Source organism: Furipterus horrens, unplaced genomic scaffold, assembly GCF_987537825.1.
Source record: "Furipterus horrens unplaced genomic scaffold, mFurHor1.1.pri manual_scaffold_11, whole genome shotgun sequence".
Lineage (NCBI taxonomy): Eukaryota > Metazoa > Chordata > Mammalia > Chiroptera > Furipteridae > Furipterus > Furipterus horrens.
The window spans coordinates 90214489-90233340 of NW_028327181.1; the positions used below are offsets into that span (position 1 = coordinate 90214489).

The following is an 18852-nucleotide window of genomic DNA, read 5'->3' on the forward strand; positions in this document are numbered from 1 at the left end:
CTGTAAGAGTCCTATAAACAGAAACACGATTCAGATTTATCCAGGTCACTGACCTTGGACAGGCTTTTTGAATAAGGTGAGGTAGATCGCAGTGGCAGTAATCTGCCAGCCTGTGGGGACTCTGCTTTCACCTGGGCACACAATTTGCTGCATGCCAACCCAACTGAAGAGGGGTGCAATTCATTTTTTTCTGGCTCATGCATGTGAGACCTTAAAGTATCTGACTGTGTATTAAGGACAGGAAAGTTATGCTCTTGGTTCTTCTAATAAATATTAAAAAAAAAAAAAACAACTCCCAACCCTTTGACAACCCCACCTAGTCCCAACAGAATAGTCTCTACAGCTCCCCAGACCTCCTCTCAGCAAAATCTAGAATCCCAAACGATTCAGGAAGAGAAAGAGATTAGATAAGGGGAGGGAAGGAATGTGGGAGAATGCACATGTTTACACACGTGTGCAGTTGTGGACATACACAGGTAACACATGATTGTCCCTCTCTCCCCAACCCAGCTGGAGGTTGTATAGGTGCTCACTGCCACGGGGCCTGGCCGTGGCTCACCTTCACCTCCCACCCTTATGCTGGGCTTCAAGCAAGCTCACAATCTCATTCATTCTGTGTTCCTAGCATCTACCACAGTGCCTGCACACAATAGGTGATCAGTAAAGGAATCCTGCATGGATGAACTGATGTCAGGAAAATGTACTGATTTCTGCTTTTGCCAGGGCCTACGGGCACCTTGCTGAGGTCCTCGGTTGGTGTCCAGGAAGAACCACTTCAACCACAGAGATGCAGGAAAAAGGTCGCCAGGAAGCACCCTGAGCAGGTGCCTGAGCTTCATGACTTCCCACCCTACAACCAGCCCAGCAGACCAGAAGCGTGGGTGGCTGCTGGTCATTACACGCACCCCTCCCCAACAGGCCAGGTCTCCATCGCCATCTGGAATAAGCTTCCCTCCCAGAGTCTCCTAGAAATTGCTATTGATTGGGATGTTACTGTACTCTGATATAGCCAAGACTTTAAAAACCCTCATTAAAAAAGAAACAGGGGCCTCAAACACGAATAGTAAGCGTATCTTGGAAAGCCATCAGTACACAATTGTACAATTGATGGATGAGGGATCTAACAATGGAATTATACTCCTGGAGGAAGGAGCCAGGCTGGGAGACTATTCTATTCAGTTCCCAGGATACTCTGAAGTGCTCAGTCAATATTAACCATAGCAATCGCCAGGGGTGGGGGTCCCAAGTCAGCACTATCTGGGCAGGCAACGTGATTGCTTCAGGACACTTGCAGAAGAAAAGCCTACCCCTGGGGGTGAGTGGGACAGGGCGAAGGCCTTCCCACAGCTCTCTGCACATCACAGCCCCATCCTGAAACATCTTTCTGTACCTTAGGACTTCCAGAGCCCTGAACACAGACTGCTAGAGGTTTTTCTTCTGCAGCAGGAAGGAGCAAGGGAGAGAGCTAATACCCAGGCCTTTGTTTGCACAGTTCTTCTTAAAGCTGAGTATTTTACTATAAAACAGACTGCAGGCCTCTGGCAAGTAAGGTGTGTTAGTGGATCACCCGTGTGTGGGAATTTCACAAGGTTTCACCTGCCATCTGGACCAGCAGCCCCACTGGAGGCATTAAATATTGACCTTGGGAGCAGAGGAGGGCACCTGGGTGTATTCACAGATGAGGAGCTGACTTCCCTTTGCAGATGTTACCTGCTGTTCATCTGCCTGTCTGTGTGATTCTAGGCCATTGTCGGGAAAACTTAAAAATTCAGTTAGCACCACCATCAAGTTTCCAGAAAAGCTATTGGCCTGATAGCTTCATTGTGTGGCGTTATGTTATGGCGTCATGGAGACACAGCCTGCAATAAAAACTTGTAGGGAAAACTCAAATTTACTTCTTTTTATGGAAACAAACACTCATTTCCAGAGGTTACAAAAGCCTCTAATACCACCTAAGCTGAAACCTCATGACCTAGAAGAAACAGGAAGCAGGGTTCTAGTTACTTACCCAATGGACTGAGGTTCCCTCTTATGTTGATTTGAAACTCTCTGTTAAGCTCATGAATGAAAACACGCTTTTCTGGGTCACGTGAGAAGAGACACAGTGGCCCACCATGGGGCAGGGGCCCCTCTGGGCTCAGGAATGTGTAGTTAGGCTCAGAATCCCCTCAATGAGATACATTTTCAGACACTTTCTAAAGCCAGACGGCCTCAGCAGTGATGCTAAACACTGGCTGAACCCCATATCACTTCCTGGAGACGAGAACAGCGTCTTTTGCAGTCTAGAAGCTGCCATGTTACACAGTCGACTCTGAAGTTAGTTTACGCAGCAAGTGATAAAAAACCCAGCCCCCTTTGTATCAGAGATCTCTGTTTCCAAAGATAAAGAACCTCTGGGACTTAAAAATTAAGTTCTTAAAGCATTTTTGCTAAATGACTGTAGAAAGTTGTTTTCCTTGAACACTGCAGTTTTGGCCCCTGAGAAGAAAATCACAGTGAGGTTTGAGGTTTGCCGAGACGAAAGCTGAAAAGAAATGGCTTGGTCGTGACACGCTTGCGGCCTTGCTGCCAGGCCAGACCAGAGGGCGCAGCCTGCAGGGAGACGCGCCTGCCACACATACTTGAGTTTCTGTTGTATGTTCATTCTCTACCTCCAGGCCAGACAAGGCCAGCTGTTTTTCAGAACGAAACACCTTAGGAATATCTCGGAAACAGCATTAGGAAAAAAGTGTTAGAGCTCTTTCTATTGCTGAAGAGCCCACCTTGAGCAAGTACCACCTCCTAAAAATTTCCTGGACCCGTGAATTAGAGTCTCTGTCTGAATGTTGCCTTCTCTGTCCTCCCAACCCCCACGCTTTGGCGGGTGACCCCAGCCACTGACCTTGAGTCACGTGTCCCGCAGCGTGGTCTTCCAGGCTGGGCGTGTCTCCAACACCGGCTTCTTCAGCTGGTTTATGTGTCAGCGAGTGAAGGAGAGAAAAGTACAGTTACCGTGGGCTATAAACATCTTCCGGGATTTTTCTGAAAACATTAAAAAAAAGGCACTCCTCACAAGAACCAAGCGGCTGAACCTCTGACTCTCTGAAAGTGTTACTGCCGTGGATGTCGATGAAAATGGGTCATTACCCAAACCCCATACACCCCACAGGGGACCACACTCGGTAGGAAAGGCCTTCCCCACAGTGGGCCCAGGGTCCTGAGTGCCCGCGTGACAAAGATGCCCAGGATGGGTGAGGGGTCAGGGAGCAATCTGCTGCTCAGCTAGCTGCCGTGGGACCCCTGTCTGAGTGACAGCTGCAGTCCAGCCCTGGCTCGGGCAGAGGTGTAGGGAAGGACGGGGCATGGGCTGTGGAGTCGGGCTGGGATTCACACCCAGGTGCCGTGACTCACATAACCTGTCTGAGCCTCATTGCCTCATCTGGAACCCCAAGGTGTTGACTGATGCCAGCTGGTCTTGCAGAAGAGGGTGACAAGAACACGAGAACTTGTTTAGCAAAGTGCCTCGCATATGGTAGGTGCCTTAAGGCTGTTTGGTTTCTTTTCTCCAAACTACTGGGCAAACTGTTTAATTGCATTGCCCAGAAAAGGTACCACCTGGTTAGAGGGAGGCCTGTGGTGCCAGCGGGTAGCTTCTGGGGTGTCCTGGGCTCCTGCTCAGGGAACCACAGGTCACCCCAAACAAAGGAGGCTGAGGAAAGTCCCTGACCACGTCATCAGTGGTACCGAACTCAATAAGCTTTCACACAGTGCCGACTTCGGCATCGTCATAAACCAGGATGTTGCTGCAGGACAACGGCTGTAATGTCCCGGAGAAGGAGTTTATAAGGTCAGGTAGCTGCACATTCACAGGCACTGGCCTTGTGACCCCAGGGACAGAGAGGCCACCACCCCTGGGAAATGCCTACAAGGTATTGGCTGGGCCACCAGTCTTTTCTCCCAGACCTGCAATGGCTCTGTCTCCACACCTAAGACAGAAATGACAAGTTGCCACTGTAGCCAGCGCAGGCCACCATGGAGCGCACGCACGGAGGGAAAAGAAAGGCTCCCTGGGTGGAGCTGTGCGGTGGGCTTATAAGCCCCTAACCCACCGGCTGTCCCAGGGCGGCTGTGGTGACAGGGGCAGGGGCCCAGCTCATCGGCACAACCACCCTCTGGGCCCCGCAAGCCAACACTGTGCTGCCCGTGACGTCTGATGTGACAGCTCCATGTCATTGGACGATACCGTCCAGGAGGCAGAGCTCCAAGCATGGACTCGGTCTGAGTTCCTGACGAGGTTAAGGAAGGGAAGTTCAGAGGGGAGCCAGTCCGGCTACGTGGCATTGCGTCCTGGAGACGGAGAACGGGGGAGGCGTGCCGGGATGACGTCACCGTGTGGCTCTGGGGAGCCGGCAGCTTTCACTTGCCAGTGCAGAGTTGTGACATCCGGGCCCTGGCGCAAGTCCGAAATCGGAGGGTACCCATAACTCTGGTGACCCCAAGCCAGCAAGGGAGGGCTCAGAGAAGTCAGGGGGAGGGGGGAGGGTGTGTGCCAGGGGCTGGCTGTCACATCACCACATGGCCTCTCTATATCCTTGAAGCCCCAAGAGGCAGGGACTCCTGCCCCAGCACAGCACAGATTCCTGCAGTGGGGCGGCCACACCGCACCCCCAAATAAGAAGTTTTCACTGGAACACTAAGAAACAGCACATGGGACATGCCAAACTGAGGTGCTCCACTAAGGCACATGCTGTCAAAGTCAACAGCTGAAAAAGTGTCCCCCTACCCCCAGCTCTAAAACCTCCCACCTCACTGAGGAGGTAAAGGCTGGAGAGGACCGAGGGGAAAGCATTTTGAGGAGGATTTCATTGGATGTAGCCTCCCTCCATCTCAGTCCCCATGAATGGGGTTCAAGGCGCCACTTGGAGACATTTGGCCATGTCCTCTAGGGTTAGCGCCAGGGCAGACTGCGGCCAGAACCCCGCCTGTGGAAACTAGAGGAGCAGAGAGGCTGGCCCTGCCTTGGCGGGAAGCAAAGGAGCCTGGCGGGGGCCCTGCAGTCAGTCTGCTTGCGCAAAGAATGTCCTGATAGGGGTGCCGGCAGTGACAGTGTGGGGATGCTTTAGAGCCCGCTCGACAGATCACCATCGGGAACAAGCCCACCCCAACAGAGGTGAGGCTGGAGGTGGATCTCCAGTGCCCTCGGAGCAGAGGAGAGAGGAAATGTCTGCCTGAACCGAGTGCACAGGGAGGGGCCTTCGGGGCTGGGAGTGGGGCCTGGAAGAATTCATAAAAGGTCCCCATAGAGAACAAGTCAACCTGAAACTCTGCAGAGAGCATGGAACCCACAGCGCTCAGCAGCGCCAGCCCAGCAAGGGTCTTCCCGCCGCCTCGGCCTGTCCCCCTCCCCAGCCCCAGAGGAGAGAGGCTGCAACCCTGAATGAGCCTTGGCCTTTACGCACGCCAGGCAGTGGGGATGTTCTAATTAGCCTTTGCCGACGGTGTTCTGTGACTAAGGCGACTTTTAAAGTCCTTTTGATTACCTAGGAGGGATGGAAGGTGGGCTGGAGTTTTCATCGGGGGCAGGGAAGAGCTTCTCTGCCAGATAAATTGTAAAGGACAAAAACCTAGATCCCCTGAGTTGTTCCTTGGCCTTCAAACAACCTTCGCTGTCAAAGATGAGGCTTGCCAGGCTTCAAGAACATTCCCCTCCACCTATCTCGGAAGGCCAACTCGCAAAGCCAGAACTGCCCTGCAGGGTCCCGTGGTGGCACTTGGGCCCCTCATGGGTGTCCTCAGCACACAGAGCCGGGAGGAAGGCAGTGGCTTCCCACATGAGCATCGTCTGTAGGAAGGAAAGACACTCCGGCCTGGGGACCTCTCCCCACTCTCCACTGCTGGTGAAATCCTGTCCAGAATTCCTCTGCGTTTCTTGCCACATGTCCACTGATCGCCACGCCCACGGCTGGGACGGGAAGGAAACGAAGCAGGAGCTCCAGGCTGTGCTAGCCATTTCCGCCGGGCCCAGGCAGCTCTCGGGTCACTCTGGTGGCCCTGCGTCCAGGGCTATTTCTGGCCGGTGCCTAGATGTCTGAGCCATTCCCCATCATCCAGTTGACAGGACAGCCTCGTCATGCCTGTTCTTTGCCGACGCGTGTGAAAAGGTAGTCGCAGGACTGGATGTGAGATTCTATCGCTGAACTCCTCAGGGGCTGTCCACTTAAAGAAGGTCCTCCAACGGTGTGGGTCAGCCTTCTGGACCCTGCTGCACATTCGGTGCTTCTGGTGGTAACTCGCTTCCTGGGAAGTGACCCTGTCACCGGACATAGTCTGAGCAGGAGGGTGGACTGACCTCAGGGGTGAAGGCAGGGTCTGCCACCAGCCTGCCTCAGAGAACCCTGCGGAGCTGAAGCACTGAGGAGGTGGGAAAGGAGAAGCTAGAGGGAATCCAAAAGGTCCCCTACCCCCTGGGAGGCTGGCAGGCAGCCATGGGAGCAACAGGACACCAAGGCATCAGGCTCAGAACCACCCAAGAGCCCCAGAAGCTGGTGTCCACTCCCATTCCTGCCTCACTCGGAGATGAGCACAGCCCCACGCCCACAAGTCCCTCCAGCGGGCCAGCCGGGCACCCAGCCTGGGGTGGCCCTCACCTGTGGTTCCTTCTGGGATCTCCACGTGGGGCTGGGCAGCCGCCTGCTCGCTGGGGGCTCCCTCATCCACTAAGGGCACTGTCACATCTGGAAACCACTGAAAGTCACCTTCAGGGGTCGGGGATGAGCCGAGCTGAGCCCCTCACCTTACTTTGTGTGTGGGAGCAGTGCAGGGAAGGGAGGCGGGAGGGAACTCAGCCACATGCAAAAAAGCCACACCACAAAGCAGGCCCAGAGTCCCCCTGCCTGACATCTCCCCAGGAAGAACATTAACATTCTGCTCGGGTGACAGCAGCCCATGAGACACCCAGGCCATTTGCCGGGAAAGCCAGGGGCAGCCCCATGCAAACACAGCAGCGAAAGAGACTACTGTGGACAGTCCTGGGGATATTTAAAGAAGAAATGGTGGACAGCAGATGACTGTTCACAGGAGGTGCACGGGAGGAACGGGGACTGAGGCAGGGCAGGAACTCTGGGGTCAGGGACCACGGGTTTGCCGTGAGGCTTCGGGCAAGTCCTTTGTCCTCTTTGGGTCTCAGTTTCCTTATCTGCAAAGTGGAGTATCATCTCCAGGGCACCTCCAAGGTTTCCTCCAGCTTGCCTGTCCCCTTGAGCCCATGACCCAGGGTTGAGAAGCACAGAGTCCCCCGGGTGGCGATGAACAGGCCCGATGCAGTTTGGGGTCAGGTGGCTGGCAACAGGCTGCAGATAGGCCCACCTTCAGGGCAGTGACCAGAGGGGAGGATCTACCACCAGGAGTTGCTGTCACTCTCCCTTCAAGGTGAACGCTTCCAAATCGGCGCTGGTGTCCCGGCCCTGCCCGGGCACACTCCCAAGCCGTTCTGGGCAAACATAAGGAGTTGTCAGTGCTGGAAGCTTCCCAAGAGCCTGAGTCAGTTTAGGCCAAGGGAGTCCATTTTAATTACGGCCTCTGGAGCCGGCGGAGCAGCCTGGCCCAGCACAGCCCTCTCCCTGCAGGGTGGGAGCTGAAGCTCTTGGTACCCACACATGTACAGGGTCCTGAGTGCAGTGAGACTTGGTTGGAAGAGTCTTCCAGAATAATGTTGCTGGAATGCTGAAAGCCATATTTGGGAGGCTGGCACGGATCCTGGCATGAGTGTTCTACTTGCAAGACTGTCCCAACAAGACCAGCAGGATGTGTCTTGCATCACTGGCTCTAAGGAGAGCAAAGAGCCTCTGGCCCCGTCGACTCTTCACTAGGCCGAGCACCTCGGGGTGGGTGGGGAAGGGCCATGCCCACTGTCTCCTCCACAGAAGCTCCCTCGTACCAAGCAGCGGGCAGGCACCTTCTGAGTTCATCCAGCGGTGGGCTCTCGGGGACACGCTGGGGCCAGGTTCTCATCCCCTGTGTAACACAGCAGCGCAAGTACTGGGCAGGCCCAAGAAGTGCTGAGACCAGAACCTGGAGCCTCCTCGGGGAGGATGAAGGAGGGAGGTGCAGATACTACGGACTGGTTGCTCAAAAGCCATCCTCAATTCCCTTCTCTCTTGATTTCTCCCACTAAAGAGGCTGAAAAGCAAAATGCATGATGTCCCCGTCTCCATCACAGCCAGCGGTTGCCATGAGACCCGGTTCTGACAAATGAGAGCCAAGTGGAAGTTGGCCGGGTGGGGCTTGCAGGAGTATGCTTGCTTTCCTAATTAAAAGAGAACACTTGGTTTCTGGGCTTTTTGTGGCCCCTTTGCTCTGCTAATTTCTTTCTGCTTTGAAGTCAAACGTGATGCCTGGACGTGCAGCAGCCCTCTTGTAACCAGGAGGCAATAATCCAACCATTAAAGATGGCAGAAGAAAGAGACGGACCGATGACACCGGGGCCTGCCCAAGACCAGGCATGTATTATGTGGGAGAACTACAGCTCTTCACATATGCACGTAGGCCACAGTTAGCTGGGTTTTCCTTTACCTGCTATCAAAGTCAGTCTTGACTGACACAGACGGGAAGCAGGAGAAGGTGGTCAAAACCAGGACCAGGGAGCACTTCAGAAAATACAAGAGGAGCTTTGTAACCACCTAGACACCGAATGTCTAGAAAGAAGAGGCTGGAAGATGGGCTGAAACTAACGTGGCGGCCAAAGGCCAAGTCCAGTGCTCAGAAAACAAAGGGCACTAATCCAAGGCCAGTCCTGAAGCGTGAGCTTGAGCTGCTCCTTTCCTCAGCCGCACAGCTGCCCTGGGACCCGGGGGCTCTGGGAAAGAGTGAGGTGGGGGGCGGGGCGGAAGGAGTTTAAGGAGGACAATTGATACGGAGCAGGGCTTTGAGGGCTGTGCTTGGGCCCCGCCTCTCCAGGTGGGGCTGCCTCAGAGCACACACACGATGAAGGTGCCCATACCTGGCACCAGCAAGCAAGGCCTCAAAGTGGGCTTGCCCCCCGCCCCCCACCCAGATGCCTGAGCCGAGCCTGAGCCACCCTGCAAAGCATCGGTGAGCGTCTCTTTCAGCCAGAGGGACAGGCAGCCACGAACGCAGCCAGGAAGGGCGGCACGCAGGCTGGCGCAGGGCAGGAGCTGGTTGGGTGAAGCAGAGAGGGGAAGGAGGCCCCACCTTCGGCCGTCGGGGTGCTCTTAGCCTCCGAGGTGTCAGAGCCTGGTTCATCAGATCCGTCAGCGGCGGGGGTCTGCAGGGGAGGTTCTGGAACATACACAGTGAACCCCTCACAATGGCTGCCTCTCCCCACCTCTCTTTGGGCCTCGGGAGAAACTCAGGAGCAGTGTCTTTTGGAGCCAAAAATCACTCAGCGTGGAACCCAGATGGATGGAACGTGCCCACGTGATAAAATCACAAAGGGACCAATCCCACCCCTCCAACACAGCTGTGTCCCCACACCAGGGTCATCAGGCAAAGACACAGGTGATGAGGAGTTGTTCCTGGCGGGAGGAGACAGTGCCTTTTAATCAGCTTGTGGTTCCAGTTGAGGAAAGGCTCTCATGGTCACAAGTGGCGGCAGGTGCCAGAAACCTAAGCCATGTGAACCTGGGGCCTTGTCTTTCCGTCCTGGAGAGACGCACAGGAGCTCGCTGCCATGAATTCATGACAAGCAGAAAATACCTGGAAAACACTGAGATCCGACTCCCTCCTCTGAAAAGGAATTAGCTTAGGGCAGACACAGTGCCTACTTCTAATGGGAGGACTGGCGTCTAGACTTCACCGTGCTCCTTTCGTGGGAGGATCTCCAGGTATTGAGCAACCAGCCTTGAGTGACGACTGAAATGTCAACCACAGGTACTTGTAAGAGACTGTCCTTTCAGATTTGGAAGCCAAGGATGCTCTGGTGCACTCTGTAAGAGCCTCTGCACCTGGGGTGAGGGCAGCCTTGGAGCCAATTTCATGACAGGGGGCTGGTTCTGGGCACGAAGCAGAACCCCGAGATTTTTTGGGAAAAAAAAATAAAAGCAATTGGTGTTCAAGTGCTCTGTGAGATCAGACACCCAGTACCTTTTGCTAAAACATCGTCCCTGGACACCCAGCCCTGGCTGCACCCATCCAGCCAAAGAAGGGCTAATTCTAAACAAGCTTCCAGCACATACAGCTCCCTGGGCGGGGAGCTTGCAAAAACCTGCAAACTGCCTCAGACAGGCTTTGGGCAAATGATGAGGATGCATCATGCGGACTGTCTGTGGGGCCTGTTATTACTAACCAGCCTCGATGGTCAGAGCACAGGCACGTGTGGGGTTGCCAGGGCCTCTAAGCACATTTGCCCCAAATACCTCCTGCCCCAGCCTGCAGCCCTTATCATTAGCACTATCCTTGTTAAATTTCTTGGAGGAAGGAGACTGAGCCTCTTCTGAATGTGTTATCTAGAAGGTGTAACAAGTTAACCCATTAACACCTTTTAATTTATTAGGGTGTCTTATTTTATCAGCTAACCAGCTTTCACCCTTTGTAGCTCTCTTTGGCTGTATCCAGCCCTTTTCCAGCTTTTAATATCCACTTAGATACTCTTTGCTCTCCGATTTCACATGTGGTTTCTTGTCAGTACCCAAAATCGTCTCTGTCACTTACCTTGAATGTTGCTAGTAAAGTGACACCTTCTGCCAAGTGATACCCCTCCCCAAATAAAAATAACTCATTCTAAATCCTTAGTAGCGAGAACAAATTCGATGAGAATTATGAAAGTCTTTTAGGTATTACTTGCTTTCTTGGCAAGTATATTCTTTGGGTGAGCAAACTCTCTTCATATGTTTTCCTTTCACAGAAGTGACAAAAAGGTTAGCAACTTAAAATCTGCACGTAAGTTGCCCTTTGAGCAACATGATTTGAACTGTGTGGGTCCACTTATATGGGGATTTGTTTCAGTAAACACTGTAAACGTATTTTCTCTTCCTTACGATTTTCTTAATAACATTTTCTCTTCTCTAGCTTACTTTATGGAAAGAATAAAGCATAAAATACATATAACATATACAATATGTGTTGACTGTTTATATTATAGGTGAGGCTTTTGGTCAACAGCAGGTTAGATTTCTAGGGGGCAAAAGTTATATACATATTTTTGATGATGTGAGGGGTTGGCTCCCCGTCACCCCAAGCTGTTCAAGGGTCAGCTGGATATATCATATGTCTGTTTTAGCATAGAATTTCTGATCATGTTTTATGTTAAAGAATTGGGTAGTTCTAGCAAACATGCTTTAGGCAACTCTGAGACACAACATAACTCAGTAGACTGGTTCTTACTGTACAAATTAAATTTATTTTCCCTTCAAAAACTAAGACTAGTGAAAAGCACTTTTTCTTCTGGACTTTTAAGTGAATGAGCTTTTTATCTGAGAACAATGTTAGGGTTACAGTGGAGTTGCAAAGACAGTGCAGAGAGTGTACTATCACACCCCGTTTCCCCAGTTCTTAACATCCCTCATTATTATGGCACGTTTGTTGCAACATCATCTATATTTTTAACTTAATTTTTAAACCAGGAAACCTGAAATAGAGCTCCAGTTTTCATTGGCAGGATTTACCTGGGGCAGAATTCAGTATGTTGTGATTCTTAGTTGGATTCCATCCATGAGAATTTAATAAAGAGTTTAATAACTGAAGTTCCACAGGGGCCTGACAAAAAGAGGGATGAGGGACATGCAGGGGGACAGGTGAGCTCAGGTCCTCAGACAAGGGTGCTCTCAGGGCCCCGCTGCCCTCTGGGAGGAGCTGCAACCTAGCAGCTCAGGCTGGAGCCGGGCTGTGGCCTGGGGAAGGTCAGAATGCACATTTCTTGTTACCATGACACTAGGCAGGGAGTTCTGGGTGCATTGGGAATTCGCCCCCCTTCATTCCCCTCACCCAGAGCTTCTGGCTGGACAGCCTCTGAGCCCTGGAGAAAGTGTTCCCACTTGTCTAATTTCCGAGCTCCTCTGGCTCCCATGTGTTCTTGGTCTAAACACATGCAGAGAAGCCAGTCTTTGAAACCTGTGCTTCTCATGTTCCCACACCCAAGGGACCTCCTGGTGATCTATCTTCTCCAGGAAGCCCTCCTGGCTAGATTTACCTCAAAAAGGTCCTTTCCTACCTCAGCGCCACACAACTTCCATTCTTTATCCCAAATACCAGGCTGCAAAGTGTGTCTTACAATTATTTTTAGCATTAAAAGAAAAAGTAGACTGTTTGCCAGTTTGTCTCAGAAATGAGTCTGGGGGTCAGGGACAGAGTCCTTCTCATGCAGAGGCCAGCTTGGTGCTCCTGGTGGAAATCAGGGGCTGGCATGTGGAAGAGAAGAGAGGGCTGTATGCTCCCTGAACTCAGTGGTCAGACACTGAAATGAAATGTATTCCTTTGGAAGGGGAGAGGAGGAGGCCAAACCAATTTGACCAAAAGACTGTATTTTAGAATATTTATAAGTTGATGAAATTTATTAATGTAGGTACAGTAGGAATCCCAGAGCTAACTAACTTGCTGAATAAGGCCGAGAGAGGCCTGTGAGGAAGAGATAAAGATAATGTGTACAGCCCTGGCTGGTGCGGCTCAGTGGATTGAGCGCTGGCCTGTGAACCAAAGGGTCACCAGTTCAATTCCCAGTCAGGGCACATGCCTGGGTTGCAGGCCAGGTCCCCAGTTGGGGATACACGAGAGACAACCACACATAGATGTTTTTCTCCCTCTCTTTCTCCCTCCCTTCCCCTCTAAAAATAAATAAATTAAATCTTAAAAAAAAAAAAGGTAATGTGTATGGCCACTTACTCTGCATGCTAATGATTACTGATTTATAGGTCAACAGTGTGGCTAGAGACGTGAGAGAGCACCCCGTTAACCAGACTGACCAGCCACTGCAGTCTTGGTCCCACTGCTCATACTCATGTGGCAAACTCTCCTTTGGAAAGGTACATTTTCAAATGGCCTCATATTTTGAGTTATCTTGGCCCATTGAAATGATGAGGCCTCTTTCAATGATGAATCCAACCCAATAAAGTATTAAAACTCCTTTAAAAATCTGGATGCAAAGCCTTCCTGCCAGCACAGCTTTTCCAAGGCAAGTGGGTTGGCTGCGATTCCCAAGGCCCTGGGCCTTTGTGCAGGGCTGTGCACTAACCTTTCAGGCCGTGGTCCGCGTCCCCGCCATGGTCTTGCAGCAGGGTGTAGCCCCCCTGAGAGGGAAGATCCTTCCTGTCCCCCAGCCCGTAGGTCCCAGCATGATCTTCCATCATGTTGAACTCCTGGCGGGGCTCAGCCATCCTGGTTCAAGGCCCACCTGGGGAAGTAAGATAGGAGGTTGAGGCTGGGATGCTGGGATGAGGTCATAGTGCTGGCGGGGGTGGGGGGTGTGGAGACAGGGAGAGTGAGGTGGCGCCTCCTCAGCTGATGGCAGACATACCTCCAGCTCTCCACTCCCTCCCCAGCTACCAGACGTCCAGCTCATCCCGAGCCCTGTATCCCTGCCAGAGTGTTATTTACATGTATGGGCACTTCTAATTCACCAACATCACATTAGTCCATATTCAAAACCACCAGGTAGGCAGGTTAAGCGGGCCTGACTTGTTATGCTCAGCACTCTTTCCACTTCATTAAAAAGTAAGTGCTGCTGACTAGGACTTTAATGGCTTTTTTTTTATGCAGAGGGTAGGACCAAACAGGAGAGGGAAGGCATCAGCAGGCACTGCAGGGAAGGAAAATGGGGCTCAGAGGAGCACGTGCTGCTCAAGCGCATGTAACTACCTGCACAGCGGAACTGCCTCTTGACGCCCCCAGCTTCGAGGTGGGCGGTGCCCGGAGGTCAATGCTGTGGCCTCCGCTCACCTCACTGGCACCCACCAGGACCTCAGCTGTGCGTTCTGAGGGAGGGCGGAGAAGTCCCTAACAGGGCCCAGACGGGTGTGAGGCTTTGGAGCTGAAGAGCAGCAGGTGCCCCCTTCCCTGCAGAAGTCTCAGCCCAGACGCTGCTTCAGCTCCACAAGCCCGGCAGAAACAGTATTTACTTGTCCTTTGTTCTCATCTTTATGGAGAATATTTTTTTATTTTAAAAACAATTCGTAAGTTTGAATTTCTGGACTTTTGAGTATGCCACGGTGCTCTGGTACGCTCATGACATTTTCGATTATTCCATTATTTTTCATTTTTATCTCCGTAATTTTTGAGTCTTCTTTCTTTTACTTTGATACCTTCCTTTTAAATTATTTATCTCATACTATTTGTTTTCTATTTTACATTTAGTCTTATCTTTGAAACTCCCCTGTCCTAGTTGCTTTCAATTCCTCTCTTTAAACTTTTATACATTTTGGTCTTTGTTGTTAATTAGCAATAATTGCACATCAGATAAACCTCATTGGCTACGGTGCTGCCACTGCACTAAGGTTTTTTTTGTCTTTTTATGTCTCACCCTTAAAAAATCTCAGGTGTCTGTTTTTATTTATTTTACATATATTTATTTAGTACATATACTTATTTACTTCCATTTGTTTAAATTACTTTTACTTTTAAATTTTCACCCCATATTTATATTAGCCCTACATTTAATTAGTTATAACTTTTTTAGAGATAATTTTAGACTTACAGGAAAGTTGTAAATGTAGCCCAGCGAGTCATTAAGTTATTTTTAACCTTTTGGAATTTCTTTAAAATATATCTCCTGATGTTATCTTCTATCTTTCTATCTTTTTAGATTCCTTTTTTCTTTTATTCTTTCCTTTTTACATTTGTAATTTTTATAACTTTTTCATCATTTTAATCTAAGTTTAGTCTTTTTTCCCTTTATAATTTGTTAATAGCATCTCTCTATGTTTCTGCTTTCATTTCATGGACTTTCTCAGCGGCACACAGGAGCAGCCTAAGTGGGTCAGGTGCTGAGGGAAGAGCTGATAACACAGACGGAGTGGGCGGGGCCTTTCTGCTTCTTCCCTTCGTGGGCATCTAGCTCTCTAGTTTCGGTGATCAATTAATAATGTCTTCATGGGTAAGGCGTGGAGGGCACACCTGATGTCATGTGTCCTCTAAATAGGTTATGAGTTGCAGAATGTTTTAAAATCCACAGTCTCATTGCTACAGGTGTTGAGCAACTCATATAAATGCCCCTGGGGCAGACCCCCCTCATAATTCTTCCGAGACTGACGTTGGTGGTGGGACAGCTGGCTTCTTGCACTGTGTTTACGAGGTCCGTCTGGAAAAACACCAGCCATTGTTAATATAAGAACAGTTTGTATGACATCAATGTAACCTGGTAGCCAAGGAGAGTGAATTGGAATGCGCATGTGTGAACAATGACGACTTCACTGTGCTAGTCAGTGGGGACGGTAGATGCCATTGAGTGAGCATATGTACTGTATGGCTGTTGCATTCAAAATGACTTATCAAGTAGAGCAACGAATCTGCATCGAATTTTGCATTAAGCTTGAACATTCCTCCACAGAAACTATTTGGATGACTCAAAGGCCGCAGCCATGGGCAACTGGTGATTGGCAGCTTCATCACAACCACACCCATGCATCACATCTGTCTTGTGCAGAGTTTTTTGGCAAAACATCAAATCACCCAGGTCAGATTTGGCACCCTGTGACTTCCAGCTTTTCCCAAAACTAAAATCATGTTTGAGAGGGAAGAGATTTCAGACTGTTGATGAGATTCAGGAAAACACGATGGGGCAGCTGATGGCGATTGGGAGAACCGTGTGAGTTCCCAAGGTGCCTACTTTGAAGGGGACTGAGGCATCATTGTCCTATGTTTAATGTTTCTTGTATCTTCTTCAATAAATATCTCTATTTTTCATATTATATGGCTGGATACCATCTGGACAGACCTGGAATACCAGCTGGCCACTGGCATACACATGTCCAGCCTCATTCCTCTCCCTTCTAGGCAGGGCATGCTCGGGTGGGTGCCTGAGCTCTCTTCTCCATCCATGATGTAGGATAAGAAGCTGGCAAGATCTAGGGTGGTCTAAGAAGGTTTTATGAGTGAGGTCAGCAGGACCTCTGCTGGGTAAAGCAGCTACTGCTCAAGAGAAGGCGGACCTTTTCATTCTGACTGAGGCCCTTGTCCCTCAGAGCACTGCTGGGAAAGACATCTGAGACTGAGCTGCTCCAAACCTTTGGCATCTCCCCAGGGATGAGCAGGACTTTATTTTGGGAAGATAAAAGTCCACATTCATTCTTTAAGGTTTAGGGTTTGGTGGTGATATTCTCTACCCTTAGATACGCTAATGGTCTGTTCCCCTTAGAAAGCCCCCAAACAGAAGAACCCCTCTTCTGAAAGGCACTGGTTCCACTATCTGAGACCTCGGCTGGTGCTTCCCACCCAACTCTAGGACGTAACGCCTTCCTCCCTGCGTCCTGGGGAACCTCTCTCGGGAAGTCCAGGGTTCGCTGCCCAACTGCTCATCCCTGGGACCAGTCCACCAGTCACCTCATCTGGCTGACTCACCAGGAGCCCCACCTTGGAGGGGTAGAATTCGCCCAGAAGCTTAAGGCTCCCCAGACTTGCTGGAGACACTATACCTGGCTCAGGTGAGGTGGGCCAGCCAACTCAGATAACAAGTTTAAGGAGCCCCTTGGTGTTATCTTGAGATCTGATTGATTCCTTTCAATGGCCACACTTGCTCTCCTGGAACATGGTGGATGAAGGTGTATAAGTAAAAATCTGATGTGTTTGCTTCCCCTTTCATAAAATGTCCATTTATAGCCTTTGCTTCTCCATTCAGGTCTCAGTGCCTATTGTAATGACTTGAATGAGCTCTTATTTTATGAATAACATTAACCCTTTCTTCTACTTGTGACAGTTTCTCCAGTTGGTTGCCTTTTATTCTGTTTTTTTTACAGCTTCTGACTGACAGGTTTTAATTTTTTACAGTCAAACCTATTTTCTTTTGTGATTTATTTCATTGCTCTGTGATATATAAAGAGCATTGCCCTGGTGTGGCTCAATGGATAGAGCATCAGCCTGTGAATGGAAAGGCTGTGGGCTCGATTCCCAGTCAGAGCATATGCCTGGGTTGCAGGCTGGGTCCTCAGGGACATGTGAGAGGCAACTAAGTGATGTATCTCTCCCCCTCTTTTCCTCTCCCTTCCCCTCTCTAAAAATAAATGAATAAACTCTTTAATTTAAAAAAAGATCATCAATATTCTGCTGTTTTCAGTGATCTAATTCTTTGTATTTAATTTAGCTGCAGCAGGAAAGCAGATGTCAACAGGTATACAAATGAATGAGCATGGATGGCTGTGCCCAATTTAACTTTATATGGACACTGAAGTTTGAAAGGCATATAATTTTCACATATCATGAAATATTGTTTTTCTGTTTTATTTCCTATCATTTGAAAATGTAAAAGCCATTCTTAGCTCACAGCCAGATTTGGCCTTTGGGCCATAGCTTACATACTCCTGCTTTCGGCTTTTCCAGTATTTCTTCTCGCCTTATAGAAAAAAAAATCTGTCATGTAAGTCTCAGCAAGAATCATAGTGCATTTTGGTCATCGCCTCTAATCTCAGTGTGGATTTTTGCATTGGGTGTTGGGTTTTCTTCAGCTGCTTCTGGAGTTTTCCACAAGGTTTCAAGTTAGAAGCAGGGGAACTAAGGGTCATTCCTGAGGCTTGAGGCAGCGGCCCATTGTTCTGGGGACTGGGGACATGCATCCATGGTGTAAGTCCTTCAGCTGCCAGGCTGCCACATCCGGCCCCACAGGGCAGATAACAGGGTGGTGGGTCTCAGTACCCTGGCTTCTGATGACCCCCCTCCCCCCACATTGCCAGCACCACCCTGCAGGGCTGGAGAAAGACGCAGCAAGAGGAAGCTAAATGAATTACATGGGCTGCTGGAGAAATTAAATCATCCTTAAAAACACAGGCAGCTATTCACTGTACAAAATCAATGAACTGTGTGCTTCTCCAGGGCCAACATTTTCCTTTGAGGAAAAAAAGTGGATTGCATGGGAAGAACTCCCTAAGCAGGAGGCTCACAGGCCCCCCTCTCCCACCTGTCCCGGACAGCAGCAACGTCCTTAGGTTCGTGGATCTTCTGAGTCAACGAGGCCGCAAGAGCTGTCCCTTCAGCTACACTGGGCTGGGCCACCAGCCCCATGCTAATGTTTTGGGACCTACAGGCCACGTTGAGAAAGACAAGTTCTTGTCTGGAGCACCCCTACGAGTCTACTTGACTCAAGCAGAAAATAGAACCCAGAAGGAGGATGTCCTCGGAAAACACCGTGAAGTCACTCTTCTTAGTCATACAACGAACGCTGAGTGAGCAAGTTCCGTTGGGGTGGGACCTGCCTGTGCCACTTACTGCTGCAGCCCCAGGGCCTCGTACACAGTCGGTGCCACACGGCCCCTGTCCAGGAAGGACTTTGCTCCATGTGGGCACCTCACAGGCATGTCACTGGACCCTCACAGCCAACCTGTGGGGTAGCTGTCACCATTGTCATCAGCACAGATATTAAGATTCTCATTGGACAGATGAGGAATCTGGGAAGTGACCTGCCTGAGGTCACACACCAACAAAAGGTGATGCCAGGATGCAAAGCCTGTGCCTTGAGGGAGCACTCTACTCCCCTCAGGGCCTGTTCTTCCATCCTGGGCCATAAAATGCTCCCCAACTTTCTGTCTGGCTCGAGTCAGGGTGTGGAAGGAGCATTGTCCAGGACCCACACCCTGAAGCTGTGTAACCAGGTCTCTTCTCTCAACCTTCTACATCCACAAAATGTCACTCCGAGACCTCTGAGCTCCCTTCTCGCTCTGATAGTTTATTCTAGTGGGTCCACTGGGCCTGCTTCCTCCAGCTTGGGAGCCCTGGGGGTCA

The 18852-nt window shown here is 50.4% G+C and overlaps 1 protein-coding gene across 17 annotated transcripts in view; it reads right to left on the minus strand.

The window, feature by feature from the left end:
• Window positions 1-18852, minus strand: part of MAPT (microtubule associated protein tau) — an 88538-nt gene that overhangs the window by 29261 nt on the left and 40425 nt on the right. For 8 of the 17 annotated variants that reach the window (XM_090292460.1, XM_090292464.1, XM_090292467.1 and 5 more), the window contains exons 2-5: window positions 13163-13321; window positions 9190-9276; window positions 6627-6713; window positions 2882-2947 (exon numbers count right to left, since the gene is read on the minus strand). In XM_090292460.1, coding sequence (XP_090148586.1) covers window positions 2882-2947; window positions 6627-6713; window positions 9190-9276; window positions 13163-13304 — 382 coding nt within the window. In that variant the 5' untranslated portion in view covers window positions 13305-13321. Of the gene's footprint in view, window positions 1-2881; window positions 2948-6626; window positions 6714-9189; window positions 9277-13162; window positions 13322-13444; window positions 13509-18031; window positions 18112-18852 lie in introns of those variants that run through there. The other 9 variants (XM_090292466.1, XM_090292465.1, XM_090292476.1 and 6 more) reach the window with 4 other exon arrangements.